The sequence below is a fragment of the Bombus pyrosoma genome, linkage group LG16 (genome assembly GCF_014825855.1).
Source record: "Bombus pyrosoma isolate SC7728 linkage group LG16, ASM1482585v1, whole genome shotgun sequence".
Lineage (NCBI taxonomy): Eukaryota > Metazoa > Arthropoda > Insecta > Hymenoptera > Apidae > Bombus > Bombus pyrosoma.
The window spans coordinates 2,951,525-2,972,203 of record NC_057785.1 but is presented as its reverse complement, the minus strand read 5'-3'; the positions used below and the strand labels follow the sequence as shown (position 1 = coordinate 2,972,203).

Below are 20,679 nucleotides of genomic sequence, written 5' to 3'. Positions count from 1 at the left end.
CAGCTGGAAATAATCACTGCGTTTGTAGAGGAGCACGGCATCCTTTCAGAAATTTCAAACTTGTCTATCTTCACTTGCGGATGTATCAACTGGAAAGCGAATCAGTGGAGGCGTTGTTAATCCTACGATACGTAGACGTGAGCTGCAACGACAATTGTAGAAATACGTTCTCCGCGCGTATGTCGGTTAGTTTGGTAGAAAAGTTGATGGGGAAAATTCAGTCTGCTGGAAAAATGGTAAATTCTGCAAGTGAATGTCACAAGAAAAAAATTCACCGTTTTAATAGCGACGTTTAGCCAGTTCATAGCTCATATAAACATAACCCAAATCCTGACGTAACTCAGGTATAATCGAATCCTGGATCACACCTGATAGTGACACAATCCTTGCCTAAGTCAGATTTAATAAAAACGTGACCAAAATCCTGATTTGACTAAAGTGTAGCCCAAAGCTAACTGAAGTCTACAGCTCGTGCATAACTCAAATCTAATCCAAACCTATCTCAAGCTTCTACTTCTTGGTCTAACTGTAGCCTGCATGAAATCTAATTTGAATCTCGGACGACTAAGGAAATACATCGATTACACGTGAAATTATTCTACGATCGAGATTGCACTTTTAAAATTCATTACCTGGGAACATCACGATTTGTCCCAGTGTGTGTTGAATCACGTGTACTCAGCTGCAGACTTATGAGAGGGAAATCCCGATAATCCTGAATGGTATGGCTGAACTTGAATGATAAAAAACATTTTGTAGTTACTGTTCTTCATCCTTATCTCCAATTGTAAGTCCAAGCATAAAGATAGCATTGGACGCAAACATAAGTTTCGAGCGCTTATTCAATGATCATACATAGACTCATAAATGTGCTGAGAGCGAGTGGTGAATAATTGTTTATAACTGCTATATTGGTTCGTAAAGCTGAGAGCTATAAACTGAACTAGAACTAGACCTAGACCCAGACCTAGACCTAGACCTAGACCTAACTCTCATAGAACCTAACGTAGACTTAGATCTAGAAGTACACATAGATTCAATTGCTAATCCTGTTCTCTCGATCTTGCCATTTCCGGTTAAATTTTATTCTTTCAACGTTAAAAAATATCTCAAATTTGAAGAAAATATGGGAACATTCTTATCGGTACGTATCCTTTGTCGTTTGAATTGCATGATGAAATACTGTCATAAAACATTCCGAATCTTCTTCGTTTGCTAAAATGAAAGCCGAATTGAAACGTAAAAATTCGATGATCTTGTAGCATGGTTAAACCTGACATTGACCTTAAGTCGAATGGAACCGAAATCTGACTGGCTTTGATCTTACCTTTCTAATACCCGCTTAACTGATATTTAATTCTCTACGACTGAAAATTGTCAGGATATTGTTAATCTTCTGGCGATCTGTTAAACAAAAAGCTGCTCCCTCGATGGCCTTGAAACCAGTCACCCTGACCTATGCAACCGGTCCCCACCATGTAAACTGGTAGCGCGAACAATTACACGGCCCAAGCCATGAGACAGGTGAATATAAAGGCAGTCGCACGACCGTGCTAAGCTATTAGTCCGCTTGCTTCCGACGACCGGTTCTCACCGGTCAATCGGCCGGTTTTATAGTTCGATTGACCTATGTTCACGTATTTAAGGCAACCATACACACTTTATCGACTTACGCATTAATTTTCGTTGTGCAACGCGGGAAAATCCGAATTGACTGCTGCCGGACGCGAGTTAGCAATTGAAGAAGATGATGCTCGACAGAAATGCCAGGCAACTGACGTTGATCTTGACCGTGGTCTCCGTGGCCTCCGCCAACAATCTGTGGCCATCGTGCTCCGGGAAAACTATGATGAGTAAGTGATTATAAATCAGATTTTATTAGTGGTAGTGAATTAGTAAAGATTTTATTGCGTGTTATGTCAAAAATGGAATTATGAAAATTTGGGAAATTGGGACATATACATATAGTTAAGCGATGTGGAAATCAGAGTAATTGGAAATTGAGATGTGGGAAGTCAGGGAATATGAAAATTAGAAATTGAGGAAAGGGAAAACTGGAAACATCGATATGAGAAAATGGGAAATTGTAGCATATATAGTTACGTAATGTGGAATTAAGAGTAATTGGAAATTGCGGTATGGAAAGTCAGGGAAAATGAAGATTAGAAATTAAGGATAGGGAAAATTAGGAACTGGATATGAGAAAATGGGAAATTGAAGAAATTGGGACATATATGATTAAGTAAAATGGAAATCAGAGCAATTGGAAATTAGGATATGTAAAATTAGGGAAATTGAAAACCAGGGATAAAGAAAATTCAGGATTAGGAGATTAGAAAAGTTAGAGGGTTATAGAAATTGGACATTAGAAAATGAGATTAGGAAAATTAGAAACTCGGCATGGAAGTAATAAAAGAAATTCGAAATTGGCGAATTAACAAAACTAGAAATTTAGGACTAGAAAATTATGGAAACTGTACATTAGGCAATAAAAAATTAAGAAAATTGTAAATGGGAAAGATTAATATGAAATCAGAAGATGGAAAACTCTAAATCAATGAATGGCCCATTAAAGAAATTAGAAATTAAAGAGCTTGCAGAGAAAAATTAGATAAAATGCAAATTAATTAAATTTTCAAAATTAATCATATTAATTTAACGATTGATAACTAATTATGTGAGAAAAATCAGAAAAATATGAAATAAAAGAAGCAACGAATCTTTGGTAGCCGAAAGCAATGAGAATTAAGATAAAAGATCACAAAATTCCAAAATCTTCTGTAGAAAAGAATTAGCCATTCTATCGTTAGAGAAAAAATCTGGAACAATCAACGTCCCAGTGGTCACGAAATAATTTCTTCACTCTACGCTCGTTTAACCACAGAGGTTTGCGTAAGGGTCGAAGAATTCACTCCGGAAAGCGTTGGCTCGATCTTTGCATTTGCCTCTGTTCCACAGTTTTAACGCTTTGTTCGTGGCACGTGGATTTCTAGTGCAGGTGATTCATCTCGTCGAGGAGCACGATTTGAATAATCGCCACGGAGCCGTGTACCGTGATTTCCAGTTCGTCTAATGCTCTTCAGCAAGCGCGATAAGAACGTGACTAGGCATAAGCAACTTTTAAGTATCCTTAACTCTCGTCTAGCTATAATTAAGTCATTTCAAGCTCCAGTCATGAATGCAACCATACGCTGCATTTTTAACGCTTCATCTAAGTTCTCAATACAATTTTTTTTTCGTCCAATTTATCTCCAATTGTTAATTTCGGAATGTTCGTTCCGTTTTTACGGCCAAACTGAAGCGTGTGATTTTTCCTTTACGTGTATCATTTTCAATCAACGAACGCATCGTTCCTTTCCATGGCTTTTCTCCATTATTATGGCAACTTCATTATTCCATCGGCGTAGAATTGCTTAGCCTTGCGAGGAAAAGAAACGTACCAATTCGTTTTTCTTCCAAAGAAGGCAAGTTCTCATTGTTGAAGAATTTTTGTAACGAGCGAAATAAGCGATGATCTGAGCGTGTAACATCAGGAGAATATGGTAGATGGGGTAGAACGTGCTATCCAAATTGCACCAATTTTTCTCCTGTGACGATGGACACGTAGTGGTCTTGCGTTGCCTTGGTGAACCGTGCTTGAACTCCTTCGAACAGATCAACAGAGAACAAGTTACTTTATTGTTCAATTTAATATAATCATCGATATAATTTCATTATATTTCTCTAATATAGTTTTGATAATTTACCATATACAGTGACGGAGGAAGGAAAGTTTAAAATTGATACACTATAAATTTTGGTAACTTTCGCTATACTGACAATTTTTCATTATATTGTTAGCGGTCATTGTAATAAAATATTTTTGACTATACCTCGGAAACTAAGGTCAAGCGACGATAACGCGTATAGGGAAAAGTTATTTAGAATCATGTCCCTGACCGTGTATTTCAAGGTCATCGAATTTGGTGTGGAGTACCGTTTGTAAATCATTATTACATTATTATAATTATTGTTATCGTATACGTTCACGTATCTAATTCAATGTTCGGATATTATCGTAGAGTGGCTATATATCTCATAAAATTAAACAACTGCACGAAGCCGGTAAATTGTATTTATGTTGCATCGTTCTAACAACCATTTTGTTGGAAATGAGTAATTGTCCGGTGATTTATGGGCAGAGCATGTATATTTACGATACTGGACAGTTAAACGACCGAATTAATTTCCGATTGGTTCTGGTAGATAACAATACTATTCGACAAGAACCGATAGTTCGTTTCTTCAACCTCTTTTCCATTTTTCAACGTTTCTTCTTTTTTTCCTCTGGCCGCGTAATTGTTCCGCACCTTGGGCATTTTAAATGTTCTCAAAGCAGGGATCCTCCAATTACCGCGGAAAAAGCAGGTTCCTTTGTTCGTGCGGTGCGCCTGACGCACCGCTCGGTCTCCGTTGAATAACAGTTTCCAGTCGGCAATTAGTCAAGTTCGTTCAACGATCGCGTATCTCGTTCCGCTCGTGAATATTCCCATTGAGAACGAGCATCGGGAAACTGTGCACCGAATTCGAAATTTCGCGGAGATGCGCCGTGCTCTTTTCCTTCCCTTGCCCTCAATTCCAACGACTCGTTTCCGGTCCGATCGGGACGCTGTCCCACAGTCTCTATTGTTTCGATTAAAAAACTGCAATATGAGAACGATTTTATTTGCCAGGAAAAATTCGATAGAAAATAGGAAAAGGAGAGACAGCAAAGAGAAGGATATTATTTCGGTTGTGGGGATATTTATCTAGGGGAAAGAGAAAGAAGGGGTGTTAAAAAGTGGCAAATTGAGAAAGACATTGGTTGGTAAGAAAGAAAGCTTCGAGAGAAAATACACGAAATAGCGAAGAAACGAACGTTATATTTGTCATAGGGATATTTATTTATCTAGAGAAAAATAAAGGATAATGAAAAAGTACTAAATTTGTCCGCTCTCAGGCATCCAAATTTCTAATAAGGCATCGCGCTATAGTTCATAAGGTAGAAAAACTTATGGCAAATGCGACGGGAAAGCTGTGAAAAATGTAGAGAGAAAGAGGGAATTTAGGTTAAAAAAAATTGTTTTTTTAGTAACGAAGATTTAAAATTGAAGGGGAAAAAACAACAAAGTCGCGGGAAGAATCGGTATTGCAAGAGTAATTATCGACTGAGACGGTCGAGTGATCGGGCAGGCCTTCCCTTGAAGGAATGGAAATAACTGGGAAACTTTGAATGGAGGCCAGCAGCCAGGGACTATTTATTTAACAAGCTGGCAAGTCCATTCCCACGAAATCCATTTAACCAGGCGCTACGACAAGAGAATGGAGTTAGCAGGTGTCGGTCGAATCGTTACGTACCAGCCAAGCCCTGCTCATTTCCGCTGCAAAAAGAAACTAACCCACGCCCAGTGCTGCCAACTGATCCGCCGTCGCGCTAGATCGTTTTTTATTTCTACCGATTTTACGTAATAATACTCGAGTCTCGTCGTTTCTATAGCTCTAATCGTATGACGTGGGTATTCTAATTAAATGTCAATCAAATATTAAATAGAACGGTAAAGGAAATCAATTTTTGGTGACAAAATGACTGAAAATTATGAAACAATTAGTCGTTTATACAGATTAACACTCGGATGGAAAACTTTCATTGATATAAATATATCATTAAATATATTATATAATATATATTACATAATATAATTATATTATATGAATATGTTATGTGATATCATATGATATCAATATATATTTATCGTTGCGTATTGTTTCTCTGTTCTTTTCGTTTTCTAATAACTTCGATGCTGTCCAACGACGAAAACGCGAAAAATTGGAGGAAATGGAAACAAAGAAAATTATTTTAATTTCCGCGGTAACCTGATGTTGTACAGCGAACGTGCCGCTATTCGAAATTTCAATAATTTCAGATCGTTACGGTAAAGCCAAGAATATGTGACTCGTCGTAAAAAAGGAAACGTGTCTATTAAGAGGCGAAATTGGCCGAATATTTGCTCGGTAAAAATGGCGGGAAAATCGACGATACAGTTTCGGAATGCAATCTGTGAGCGACGCTACCTTTAACAAATAGAAAAAACACGTGCTAGATATAGAATTAATTTCGCAATCTCATTTCCGGATAGCAATAGACGTAGGTATCTATGAAACATCGATTCTTTAGTTCAGGTCACATCGAAATTTAAATTCCGATGTTTTTACTTATCCTAAAATAAGTATAAAATAACATGAAAGTAAAAACAACTATCTATTCAAAATTACATGGTGTCATTTAAAATATGTTCGTATTATACGAAACAAAGAATTAGCACAAGAAATAGCTTCCAAAAGTTAACAAAAGCAAACCGTTTCGTTTTCATAACTAAGAGAAATATTTCTATTAAAACAATCAATAACAATTGGACTGCTCATTTCGAAAGTAGCGTTCAAGCCCATTTTCCTTTGTTCTGTGATACTAAACTATTCGCACTTCCATGAGTCGAAAAATCCTGATAAATCACGAACTAAAAATGCATTGAAAATTTCGATACTCGAAGATTCCGTACGTTCCAAAATTTCAATGTGGCAAAATCAGTGACAGCACACGCGCTTACTCGAATGAAAGATAAAAAGCACGACTGTACTTAAAATGTTACAGCGAATCCGTGTCGTAAGAGTAGCCTTTTGTGCGGCGGATGGGTGTATTTAAAAAAAAAGAAAGGACAGGAGGAGGGGAACGGATTGAAACGTTAGACAAAATTCATGTAAAGTCCCGTTGTTTTTATTGTCGGAAGCATCGAACAAATTCGCCGTAATTAAACAGACAAGGGGGAGATAAAGGTGGAAAAAGAGGGACAGAAGAAGCAAGATAACTATATTGCTCCGGTTTTCGTCCAGCTGTGCGCCGACCTAGCTTCATGAATAATTCAGCTCGTACATTATTTACGGGGAGAAAATTGGAATCTATTACATTTCGATAGAACGGCGAACATCGATTCGACGGTAAAAATACCGTATTCAGCCGTGCGAGCAGCCACGAGATTCGATTACATTTGCGAATTAAAGCAGTTGCCGGTTAATTACGGGAAATCCGTAAATTTGTGGGCGCGCGCGTGCAATAAACGCCAAGATGCTCGGCGAATTGTTATTCAAAACGAACGACTCGTGCTGAACTCTCGTTTCACGCATCACCGGCGAATTACGATATTTCGGATTTTGCGAATTTCTCATTCCGCCTACGAATATTAATTCATTTAAAATTCCAATACGCGAGATAGCGAAACGCTACATTTACGTTCAACCTATTCAGTGCCGAGTATTACTATAATTTAATAGCCATAACGTTAATGAAAATTCCAAGCTTTATACGAAGACGAGCAGAACGTACCGAAGATGCAAAGAATGCAGGATGGCGCGTAATTCGTGGTACAAATGGGGCCGTGGCTGCAGTATAAGACGAGACTCGATAATAACAAAATTGCGTGGCAGGCGTAGTTTTTGGAAAAATCGAGTTTGAAAATTTGCAAAGTATGCGTAAATTTGCTCGATTCCCAGTTACAGAGGAGGTTATTCGGATGGATAGAGGGTTATTTCACGCGTGAAAATAAGTCGAATATGTAGAATATAATTTTTTCATCTTGAACTTTGTTTTCGGGAAAATCGAATTTGAAAATTTATTTAATACACGCGTATCGGGCTATTTCTTGACTAAAATATATTCAAATCTGTATCTGCCTATTTTTCCCCCTCTCTATTCTTTCCCTTAAACAATGGAATTTTATACTTCGTTCTCGACTTATTTTCGAATGTAACATAACCTCCTGTCGATTTCTGTCTATTCCTATCCAGCCGGCTATTGATCAAATTCACGAATACTTCACAAATTTTCAAGCTCGATTTTCCCAAAAAAAATGAAGCCTTCAACGCAATTTTGTTATTCTCGATTTTTGCCATAGAATCTCCTTGACCCCATTTGCATCATGAATTGCATCACCCTGTACAAAATAACCAAAGTACGGTACTCTTTGCCATGTTTAATGGATAAACCAAATTTTCTATCCGAGTTCTAGTTCTTAAATTATATTTTAAAAGATAGAAATTTGCATAAATATCTGTACAATGCTAGGTATAATTTTTGAATAACCTGATATTAATCAGTACAACGAGAAAGTAAGGCGAGAAAGTGACTAAAAATTGTCCGGAGCTGCAAGAAGGAAATTCGATTGCCGATTCGCGTCCCAACGGGATAGAAATTTGCATTCCTCGCCTTCGTAGAGGAGCTAAAAGTTATTAGGCGAAAGAATACGGTAGCAGGAAAGTTGTCTGTCGAAAGACAGAGGGAACGTCGTTAAAGCAGATTCCTGGAAAGTTTTCCGGCACGTTGGCTAATCCAGCTGGCCAAGAAAATGGACGAAAGACCGAGCGGGAAAAAAAGACGAATTTTAGCAAGGCGATAGAATCTCTTACATTAAAGTTACGTTTGAATAATTGCACAAAACGTTTGGAACATCCTGTACATGTTAAAAAGAATACTAAAACGATCGATCGAAGTGTTAAAAGTTCGAATTCTTAATTAGAATCTACCAGAAAATGTTCATATTATTGTTTGAACGTTGCTCTAACTATTCTCCAAAGATTCTATTCACGTTAGATCATCTGCAGACTGCCCCAGAGGGTAGGAGAAGTTGCCAGTCTTAACTAATGTCCAGAACAATCGAGTTCGTTATTCAGTTAGTACCTGTTGCTACAGGAAAATACAAAAATGGAAACTGCGTCATTTCGTTTCATTTGAGCGGTTGGCAGGCTAAAACGTTTAACTCTTCGAAATTTTTGAAATTTTATTGTCAGATCGCTTGATTGGCGCTTATTTTATTTAGTTTCATCGATTTTCTCTACTTTTACTTTCGTGAAATTTACCAATTTACAAATAATAGGGTCATTTAACAAAAATCATTACTGCAACAACTAGTAAAATATTATTATGTTAAATTATTTTTTCGACCAGTCGCGGGGAAACGCGATCGCGAGGAAGCTTGTCAACGGGAGTCGTAAATTCCCGTTACGATTAGAATAATCGACGCCACGAACAGATCGATCCCCTTATTTATGTTAGGATAATAGGGGTGGTTGAGGTGGATTCGTTGTTCACACTTTTCGTTAGGAAAGTGAAGGTAACGATCCGCGATTCCCATTGATTATAGATAACGTTAATGACTGAAGACAGGAGGAGGAAGCCTCCTACCAACGTGGCTCGAGGGTGACATTGTTCATGGGAAAAACCTGCTTTTTCCGTGAAATCCATAAACCGAAAATGCTTACGGGATTAGAGATTCCTTCAAGCTAACAAGATTAAGTTAAAAGATTCAGTTTATGGTGGGGCCTTACGGACCATCTCACGCGCCGTAACATAAATGAAAGAAGAGCCGCAGATTTTTCCAATCTTCCTTTTGTATATGAACAAATGTAAAACAAAAACCAGTTGCAATCTCTTTAGAAATACTTTATCACCATTATACAGTGATACGTAGATTGGTGGGTATAGTGGATCTACTTGATTGCCTATGGATTTATTTATAGGATCCACAGATTTATCCTGCGAGGAGAAACAGACCATCTTAGACGAGCATAATCGCTTGAGACAACTAGTGGCTCTGGGCCAGATTAATGGACAGCCCAGTGCTGCCAATATGAGAGAAATGGTAAGAAATAAAGCTATCCAAACTTCCCGCCTTTTTATCTTCTTCCAAAGAATTACTATCTGTACATAATCTACAATAGATCAACTGCAGATATTTATTCATTTATGAGAACTTTAAATAAATTGAAATATATAAAATATCAAATTATAGTACCTTTTGTGATATTGGGCAAGTGAAACAGATCAATGCTCAGGTCCTACTTTTTCAGTTACATTCATAAAAATACGAATTTGCATAAATATCCGCTGCCTAATAATCAATTACTGTAATTGCCTTCTTGGACGATTTTACGAAAGTTCGATTTGGAAATTTGTTACTAGGAGATAGGGACTTTTTTCAGATCTGGGACGACGAATTGGCTGCCATGGCGCAAAGGTGGACGAATCGGTGCGCTGAGATCCACGACGATCTCAGGAATGTTCGTGAGTAGATCTACGACTACTTGTAACCCCTTTAATTAGCAGGACGCTACCTTTAAATCACTCTGTAGATCAACGCTGTGCTGTCCAGCGTTTGCATGAAAAGGGCATCCGCATGAGACAAGTCACGTGATCACAATTGATCAACAGCACCCTTAAGAATTGGAAGCATCTGATAGAGCTATAGTAGAGATACCTTTATATGAATTTCATTTATCAAAAACGAATTTTAATTAGTAACCGGTTGATTGAATTCCAACCGATTGAATCCGCTTATTCGAATATGAATTCTTGGAGAAATGACAAGCAGTATGACAACTCAGTAACTTCTTGTTATATAATGATCATAAAATCTTCTAAGATCATAGATAAAAAAATCTTAAGACAGGTACCGTAATATTTGCTTTAAGATTGGAAAAGATTAAAGATAGTTCAACCTAATACTTGACTCGATAGAAAACCAAAGATTTATTAAAGATAGGAAATATCCTCAGGCGTTTAAACTTCTAAGGAACATACATACAAACACATATTGTATATGTTCTTGCGTATTTCGGGTCGGCTAACTTTTACGATCGATGGGCCCCTTATGTTAGTCTTTTCGTGTACCTTCTTTGTAACACAAATTCAGAGAGAAATCGGGAGATCCAAAAGAGATTTTCTTTCCCTTTCACGACATTATTGACGTGACCTGAACAGCGATGATCCACGCAACGTAGAACAATCGATAAATTAGTGAAACAAGAAATCAATCGACAGAGAGTACGATCCTCTGTCGGTCCACAGTGAAACAGGCTATCGATCATGATTAACGACGATCGATCTGCAGGCAGGTTCTCTGTGGGACAAAATATGGCTCGAGCATGGACAACGAGGCCCCCGGGACCGTACGACGACCAGCCAAACTGGCGCCAGATGATCAACGGCTGGTTCGACGAGGTACATCACTATCAAACAGGCTATAGCGATGCCACCGGCCATTACACTCAGGTTAGTTGTCCTTGCTGCTCTTAGATATACTATCCAATCCCTTGAAACCATTATAGAAGGTCACTATACTGTGATTTCACCGAGCAAAAGTGGGTCCCAGGAAACTATTATGGGAGGCCACTATAGTACACTATAGCTATGGTATGTTAAATGGAAATGAAATTTCTGAGAGAATCTAACGTCAACGGAGAAAGTTTCTAAGATATTTTAAGTCGCCGATGGCTCGGTTATCCAAAACTAGATGTCATTAACTTCAGTTTCTCAAGCTGTGGCATTGCTCAAAATATCGTAAGAAGATTAGAATAACCCAATGATGATTTTCTAAAAATTCTAAATTTTATTCAAACCTCAAACCATTAAGTTCAAGATGGGGCCAGTATTAATACCAGTAACGCATTAATCTAATTCACAAATTAAATAAACATAAAACAAAATAAATAAATGAATAAAATGTAACCATAGAAAGATGAAACAAAAGCTTGTCTAGTATCAAATTCCAAAAACTGAAAGAACCTGTAGCACAAGTGAAGTACTACTCTAATCTAACTCTAATCTAACAGACAACAAAGTAAATAAATGAAGGAATAAAATGTGATCACAGAGATAAAACAAAAGTTTATCTAGCATAATAATTTAAAAAATTGAAAGAACCTGTAGCGCCAGCAAGATAATAGGAAGCATCAAGGGAAAGCATTCGAGAAATTCGTGAAAAAGATTCTAGGAGACCGTAGACCTTAGGCGAGAAATCTCGAGTATGAAGGGATGAAGCAGGTTTTAAATTACTTGCAGCTCGTCTGGGGTGACACATACCTAGTGGGCTGTGGCTACTCCTTCTATTACGATCCTGCCCGGGGCTACACCAAGAACTACGTCTGTAACTATGGGCCCAGGTAAGAATTCCATTTCCCCTATTTCCTTTGCCCAATCGCTTTCATTCGATATTCGAGCGCAAATTATCAGCAAGGAAGACCCAGAAAGAAAACCCTTTTGAAATTCGAGATCTGATTCGGCCTATTCTCGCCGCTTCAATTGTTATCAATCAATAACAAAGCCAATCCTTCTCCAATATTCGATTTTTATGTAACAATGTATTCCGACGGTGGAAGCAAGAATTACGACAGATGGAAGCAGTATCGTAAACAACAATCTATGCCCTGAATTATCGTCTAGTAAAAATTGACTGGTTCGACTAGAAAAATAACGTTCGTCGAAAATCTAGCTTGTCCGGTGAAGATTTTCAGCAAGGCAGTCTTTATATGAATTTCAATCGTAACAAGTATCATTTCAGTAACTCCATACTTTAATCAGTTATAATAACAAACGAACGCTATTTTATATAATTATTTTTAAATATAATATCGAGCACTATATATATTTTATACATACATTTTTATGCGTTATATATAGAGCACTATCTTATGACAAAATAGCAATAAATTGACTTTTACCACAATGATTCTCAGTCAGCCATATTAAGATGATTTAATCTAATAATAGAAACGAAGGAGAAGAGTATTAATCATTTTTTGGAGGGATAAAAATATTAAAATTATTAAAGAATATTAAATTTAATTAATTAAAAAGATCCAATGCAAAGAAGACTATTCGCTATAGCGATCTAATTTGGACATGTTTCCCTTCAAAAACATTGGATAAAGATTGGAATCTATCGATGGAAAATTATTTATTTTTCTCTGGTGGAAAGAAACATTAATTGACAAGGATCGTATTTGTTATGGGTTAATTTTTAACCGAGTTGAGAGTGTGAGAAAGGAACGAAGATTGGGGTTGGTCTCGATATTCCTCGTGGAAAAAGTCGGAGGCTTCCAAACGAAACGCCACGCGTATTCAATTCTACCATAAATTTCCTTGCTTCTCGAGTATTTCCCGTCGATCGGTAGCTTATTACTGTCAACAAATTGAACACGCCTGTACCGCCTTTTTCCACTGTGAAAAGGCCTCCTCGAATGCGCAATTTTCCCGAATCTGTGGTTCGATTGAATTTTTAGAAAAAACCTTTAATACATTCCTGAAATGCTTCAGATTCCCTCCATTGACGTATGAGCAAATCTTTTCAGTCTTCTGAATTTTCTTTTTTTTTTTTTTTTTTGAGAGTTCAACAAAAAAGAAAAGACTGAAAGGAGGAGAAATAATTAAAACTGTATGATAATCGATGGAAATAGTGACGAAACAGTTGCTTACTGTACAAATATCGTATGTCCATCTTCAGCATTATCGAGAAAAGCAAATAAACAAGTAAAAGAAATAAACAAACGTTTTAATGAATTCGATTATATAACATTGGTTGCAAATTGTACATTGATCCCTTTCAGGGACATAAAGTGACAAAGATAGATCACGGTTCTTGAAGATATTTCTATACAGATAGTACACTTATAGTATAGTACAGTACAGTACAATACAGTATAGTACACTAAATACAATAAACGAAAGTATTATATTTGACTTATATTTAATTTCATCAAAATAGGTATAAATGTGATTCTTATACAGCTATTTAAAGAGACAGTGAAGAACAGAATTTATTGCATACAGAAACAGCAAATTTCAGAAAAGATGGACATAGAACATTTGTACAGTAAGCCACCGATATCTGAATATTTCTTCTCAAAGCCCAAAGTTTACAGTTCTATGCCTCGAGTTCGATAACTTATGGAAAACTATCTTCTTCAACTCATGTCTATATAACGGCTCTTTCTAACTAATGACTCTAATAAATCTCACGATCCTAATAATTCTCTGTAAGTCTCCGTAACTGTAACTTTCTATAATTCTCCGCAGATCTGTACAACTCTAATAGCACTTTGTAAACAATTTATGACAATTTGAAGAAGCTTCAGGCGACGAGTCATATCCGTTTTTACTCTAACATTTTACTTTACATTGCAGCGGGAACGTGATCGGCTTTGAACCGTATCAATCGGGCCAGCCTGCCTGTGGCAATTACGGGATGCTTTATTCAAATCGATACGCTGGCCTTTGTTGTGAGTTTCACGTAATAATTACTGTCCAGTTATCGCGATTAAGTTTAGAACGAAAGAAACGACTATCTTTGATAGTAATTAATTTAGCGTTAATCCTGCAGAGATCTTAGTCATACTGAAACTATATAGTTGTGTATTTAGATCACAGTTAGTCATATCATAGTGAAACTATGTAGTTGTGTAGTGTGTGGACATCTACGCATATTTATATTTCTACGGACGTATTTAAAAAAAATTTCATTTCTCTACTGAATATTATGATAAGCACCACATAAGCATTCATATATTTTTTAACGTTACATGCATTTCGTAGATTTTTGCATCGTTGAATTGCCCAGAAATGCATAAACATTCGCAGTCTGTTAATACGTAGCGACTTTAAAGCCACGTAGTAACGTCAATCCTTGCTTGGAGAAAGCTATTTGAATATGTCGGAGACATTTACCTTCACTAAAACAATAAATTTGTAATTATCAGATAAAACATTATTATCCTCTTGCGACGCGAACATTAGATGAAAGATAAAATTAACACCGAATTAGGTAAAGCGATTAAAATTTGTTGATCAAAGAACGCGTGAAATATTAGATTGCACGAAAAGTTATTTTATCGAATTTATTGAATCAACTTATTAAATGTACGATCCGTTTTGTTCTATTAGAACAAGAGACTATTGTAGACAACTAGACAGATTAGAGACTCTTGTTCCAATAAAACAAAATGGATCATGCATAATTCAATAAAATAATATAAAATAAAAATTGTTTCCTGTGCATCCTGTGCAAAATTGTGCATTTATTGTTTCCTTATAAAACGAAAGAAACTTTTGGTACAACCTATAACATCGGTCACAAATAATATTAATATATTTGAGACATAGAAATCTCTTGCGTTCAATAAATGATAAACACGTGAAAAATCTTTGCAAACGACTTACCACGATAATAAGAAGAATGTTATCCCCCTTCGATTTAGTATTTCTCCAATGAATTTATGTTGTCCTGTTTTCAGCTGCGGAACACTACTACTATCTGGGAGCACTGTGCAGTTATGGTTAATGATTTTCATATTCACATGCAGAAACAGACAAGTGATTCAACTGGTTTTCCAAGGACCACGCGTCGTCAAAGCCGATCGATAGATCGTTCTATCTGATTTGCTTGATTATTCTAGTCTCTAAAAAATAGTCCGTGATTGTAAAGACCAAAACTATAGAAAAGTTATTAGAATAATAAGTACTTACTAATCGTTCTGTGCGGTTTACCCGACGATTACGCGAGTTTCCGTTAACCCATTAAGCTGAAATTCGATCATCTCGCTGGCAGATCTGTTCGGTTACATGAAGCAAAATTAAACGAGGATCCGTATTTGAAATATGCGAAAACCAAGCGATTTCGTGTTTCACTGGAATGTAATAACGATTATTACGAATCACGTGTAATACAACTTTGCGAAGTGACGATATATGTAACATCAATACGTAACGTTCAGGCTGGGTAATAGGATTTTGTAAATATTAATATCTCGTGGCCTCGATTCAACATTTAAAAAAGTGGAAAATTAAATCGTTGAAATTTGTAATCTTGTAAATGTTGAGAGTTTCGCGATAAAATTATTCGCGGAGCTTGAAATATGTATGGAAAGAATTAAAAATAAAATACAAATTGTAGAAGAATGTTGGAAAAAAAAGGAATTCGATCATTGATTTTAATCACAATCCTCCTAAATTAAAAATATCTGCTTGTTGATCGTTAATCTTCTTCTTTGTGTCGATGTTGTACGATCATGATAACACTTTTTTATAAACACAAATTAAAAATCACTATCCTAATCCATGTTCAACATCCTGCTACAAAAGAACGATAAAAGGAATAGAAAAATGGTAGATTTTTAAAGTGATAAAAATTATTCAGTCCTTCCACCAACGCAACGATTATGTTTCAATTATGAAATCAATAGTAGAATCATTTTTGGAATTTAAAATATGTATGAAAAAAATTGAAGATAGGATAAAAACTGTAAAACAATATTGAAAAACAGGGAGCTCAGTCATCGATGTTAATTGCAGTATAACTTTGTATTCTTTATATACATATATTTTTTTTACAACCTTTTAAACCATCAATATTTCCTTTTTTCGTTGTTAATCCGCTCTTTTGCATTATCGACAAAATTATTTTTTTAATCCTTTGTTCCATGACTTTATTCAGTGTCAATACCCTGTAAACATGGCACAAATATTTCGATAATAAATAAATTAAGAACTATCCTAATCCATGATTAACGCGGTGCTTCGAAAGTATAATAACACCAATAGAAAAATAGAAGATTTTAAAAGCGAAGATGAAACGTGTGCGGACTAGTCTTAGAAATAACCAGTCCTTCCGCCAAAGCAACCTCGATTATGTTCCAATTTTTCGATTTCCGTTTCCTACCCATTTTAGCAAAGTGTAATCTTCGCGATAGGATTTGAACATCTTCGAAATCAAACATTTTACGCGAACGAGAGTTGTGCGCCATTCTAGTAAGTTTCTTCTCATTTGATACCTGCACTTCCTATGCATTTTGCATCGCGGTCGTTACGTGACTGCAACTGCAAACGCTGGGTATAAATATTTACGCGACTAGAAAGATGCGGCGCCCGGGTTTTTTTCACAACCCATGCACGGCGATCATTCTTTTTCCAAGCTGTCTCAATTAATTCAATTCGTTTCGAGCCGTTTAATTGTCGGTATAACATGAAAAAACGCGAGCCGGTTTCCTCTAGCTACGAAATATTCCAATTTAAAAAGCTGCCTCTGTAAATTTTGTAGCAGCTGCAGTTGTGAAATGCAGCGAACAATTGAATCGATGAGTCGAAGAACAACATACCCTGGAAACCACATTTTGAGATATTTCAATGAATAGCTTTAGTTTCTTTCTTTTTGTATGTGTATGTGTACTATCAATGTCATTGATTTTATAAAGCTGTTCCAAGTTAAACACGGTCATGCTAAACGAGATAAACGTCCATATATCTGCCTACCTGTGCTTGAACATCGTTCGTGAGTTTTTTATAATTAAAATGAATTTAATAATTAGTCTTGCACCGTTCCTCGACTCAACAGAATTTTTAATCTGCAAATGAAACAAATTAATACAGTGGCAAAAAGTAGTAGTACCTGTTAACGTTAAAAGTAATTGAAATAAAAATGATTTAATGCAAGTTGATTACCAAAGTAAATTCAACATGATGTATAAAAGAATTAGTCGTGTTGTTGATGAGTCCGATTAATAGTCTTCCAAAAACAAACTTAATAGAATGTCGATGTCTCGCTTCAGATGTACTTTATCAACTTGGTCACATTTTCTATACTATTTTTACTCTCATTAAACCGAAGGGACTATCTCGATCACATACATTTATACTTCCAATTTAAAAAAATGGCTAATTTCGTAGTTGTATCTTTTTTCAACTCGCTCGTTCGATTTTACTATTTTCGTTTAATTGCGAAGGATTTAACTTAGCTGGTGCGATCTGTTCCGACCAAATATATTACTGCTATTTTTCTTCTGGAAACAATTTTGAAAGTTTCGAGCGAAAATAAAAAGGACTAAAGAGAGGGAGAAGGCAAACAAATTTTCTGTTCGAACATTGCATCGTGCTCGGACAGGAAGACCGCTGACACGTGAATATAAACACGCGGAATATCGTATAAATCGTGTATGGAATTATCGTTTAATAAAACACAACGGTGAGATAAAGTGGCGGATTATACAGACGCAAAAATCGCGCAATAAAGTTTGATTCCCTTATTCGGGGACAACGAAATCCCGGATATCCGAGCGGCAGGCTTTCCTTTGCAATTCTTTTCGATTTATTGTTACTCGCCTGTGGCCCGCCATATTGTTCTATCTGGAAAAATAGTTCCTGATTCACCAAGTCTAGCCTCGATTCTCTGCTATTTACATGTGCAAGAAACATGTATACTTAATTAGTTATCATACTCGTCTAAATAAGTTAGACTTAAGAATAATAATGTAATATTCGAACTTGATATGGCTATGTATGTAACATGAAAAGAGTATATTTTATAATCGCGGTGCGTGTGCGAACCTTGTACAAATATCGCCTATGTGCTATTGTTACGATTCTGTTGTGGACACGTGCGGACGGGACTATCGCAGCTTCTTACGTCTCTGAATACTGTAGTCTTCTCTTTGACTTGTACGAGGTAAGCTGACCGGATTGAGTATCACTGTGCGTCCCGCTGCTTAGGCTGAACTTCTTTTGTTTGTGTCAGAAGGTTTGCTCGCGCGCAGGGGTATTTTGGCCGATTTTTAATTGTCAACAACTAAAAAACAAAGCCGAAAACGCAATTCTTTTATTCCTGATTTTCGTCTCATTTCGGCTTCAAGAATCACTCCTTAAATTTCCTGACACCTATAGCCGAACACCCTGTATAGAACAACTAAAAAGTATGGATTAGTCGAAGTCCTCTATTATTTCCTCATTCCAAAGAAACCTTCATAGGATTTGTCTTAACCTTATTATCCTAAACCTTCACCTTATTATCTGATTAATCAATCTCTAAATTTTTGTTAATATAAGAATTTACATAAAGTTGGATGAACAAAAGAAATAACAATGGATGTTCAATTTTAAATTAAATTTTAAAACCGGTCATTTGATCGAGCCTGGTAAGGTTGATATTAAACTCGTGTCCATCTCGCTAGAAAAATCGAACAAAAACTTTCTGTTAAACACAACAAAATGTAAGTTGTAGTTTCTCCGACGTTGGTGTCAATGACGAGATCTCCAGGAACTTCAACATCACGTCTAATGGCATAATTCCGAAAACGCATAGAACAGAAGCCCATATGGAACCTTAACAAAACATCTTCGTGACTATGAGCGTGTTGTGTTTGAATTACAGTTGTTACCACGCAAACTACTGCAATAACAGTTGGTAACCTGCAGGACAATGGCTCTGGGCATCGCTCTTCAACATGAAAGCCAAACACTGTTCAGTTGTGAAATACGGTCGATCAGGAGTCGAAGTTGTAATCCTACAAGAGGATCAGCGTTAATTGAGCGACATCGAAAAGTTGCAGGTAAATGGTCCGTGGAAAATGGTACGCACGAACAAAGCAGCAGAACATTCTCTTTATGAAGAGAACTCGCCCATTTATGGTCAACGTTATATTCGTGAACTTTGTTAAAAAGAGAAAAAACGTATTAATAGACCCATTAACTATAAAGACGATTGCGCAATTGAGAGGAAGTTGACTCAACTTTCGGCCCGAACGAGAAACGTAAATGACAAGATAACGCTGGAACCAGTTCGACAGGGTCTGTTATAGCCCAGTGAATTTATTGCCACTCGTATGTACAGTGGTTCGCAAAAGTATTTATGTTAAATAAAGTGAATTTTCGTGCGTGTTATATAAAATGTTTTGAAATTTCATTAGCACTACAATGACATGCCACTGTCAAGATTATATTGGCAAAATTTGGACCTTACCTAAAAATATATACAAAGTTACAAGGTACCTACTGCTTGCTTTTATTCGATAAAAAAATTAATACACAATATGAATGGTAATCTTAGCCATATAATATTATTAAATATGATATCATCGAATACCGAGATTTAGAAATATTGCGAATGACGCTTACCTGTTTAAATGCCTCTGTCATCTCTGCCAAATATACAGGATGCTCGGCTACAGGTGCCAGAAAATTTAAGGGCTGATTCTTGAAACCGGAATAATTTGTTTTTTAGTTATTGACAATTAAAAGTTGGCAAATAAAAAATGTATGTTTGTACTAAATACCTTGCAACTTTTCTATGCATTTCAAGGATCATTTCAGGTTTTACCAATATCGTCATAATGGCTAGCTGTCGTTGCGGCGCTACTGAAACTTCAAAATGCATCGTATAACACACGTAACGTGTTCATAAAAATAGCGTCTATAAATATACGAATACCTTCGTCAGCCACTGTAGTCCTTCAATAGGCTGGCGACGAACATTCTACGTTTTTGAAACTCGAATTTTCGGACGCTTTTAGTCTAAACGTATGCTAATTAGTCAAATGGATGCGCGTTCGTTGATTCAGAGAAGTTTACAGAACTGCACCGGGAGAGATTCTCCGTCTCTATCTTCGGCGAATATTCAAATCAGCCATAAACCAGTCGTATATACGACGTGAATATACATGGCATTTAAATTTTAATTCGACGCCAATTTGGTCCTCGGGAGCAGCAGTTAACGAAAAGGTGAGGAACAGGATCGTTGACGATTATCTTTTTTCTCTGATCCAAATAAATGGTACAGGTATTTCATAAGAATAAAGATACGCATTTACGTAGTGGCGGACAAAAGAAAGTTTATAAAATAAGAAATATGAAAAGACATCATAATTTTACAAAATGTTTCTATATTTAGTAAAAGCAATAAATAGATTTGGATTAAGTGAGAGCAATTAAATACAAAATATTTAATAAGAGAGAGAATAAATATAATACGTACCACAGACTGGATAACTGTTAATTATACAGTAATAAATTTTTAG

At 36.3% G+C, this 20,679-nt stretch overlaps 2 protein-coding genes across 5 annotated transcripts; one reads left to right on the top strand and one right to left on the bottom strand.

The window, feature by feature from the left end:
* Window positions 1-450: 450 nt before the first annotated feature.
* LOC122576328 (venom allergen 5.02-like) lies at window positions 451-15,259 on the top strand. 4 transcript variants are annotated; one of them, XM_043746481.1, is made up of 7 exons: window positions 451-1,524; window positions 1,647-1,853; window positions 9,586-9,707; window positions 10,048-10,129; window positions 10,956-11,116; window positions 11,906-12,006; window positions 14,027-14,233. In XM_043746481.1, the coding sequence occupies exons 2-7, from the start codon at window positions 1,748-1,750 to the stop codon at window positions 14,229-14,231; spliced, it is 777 nt and encodes a 258-aa protein (XP_043602416.1). In that variant the 5' UTR covers window positions 451-1,524; window positions 1,647-1,747; the 3' UTR covers window positions 14,232-14,233. The 4 variants fall into 4 exon arrangements, with proteins under 4 accessions (XP_043602416.1, XP_043602417.1, XP_043602415.1 ...); XM_043746482.1 differs by having other exon boundaries at window positions 452-1,144; window positions 1,420-1,853; XM_043746480.1 differs by having other exon boundaries at window positions 452-1,144; window positions 1,263-1,853.
* A 156-nt stretch (window positions 15,260-15,415) lies between these two features.
* Window positions 15,416-20,114, bottom strand: LOC122576335. Its single transcript, XM_043746497.1, has 6 exons — window positions 20,094-20,114; window positions 19,939-20,020; window positions 19,781-19,858; window positions 17,147-17,238; window positions 16,232-16,341; window positions 15,416-15,525 (listed from the first exon to the last, which is right to left on the bottom strand). The coding sequence occupies exons 3-6, from the start codon at window positions 19,799-19,801 to the stop codon at window positions 15,416-15,418; spliced, it is 333 nt and encodes a 110-aa protein (XP_043602432.1). The 5' UTR covers window positions 19,802-19,858; window positions 19,939-20,020; window positions 20,094-20,114.
* Window positions 20,115-20,679: the final 565 nt, after the last annotated feature.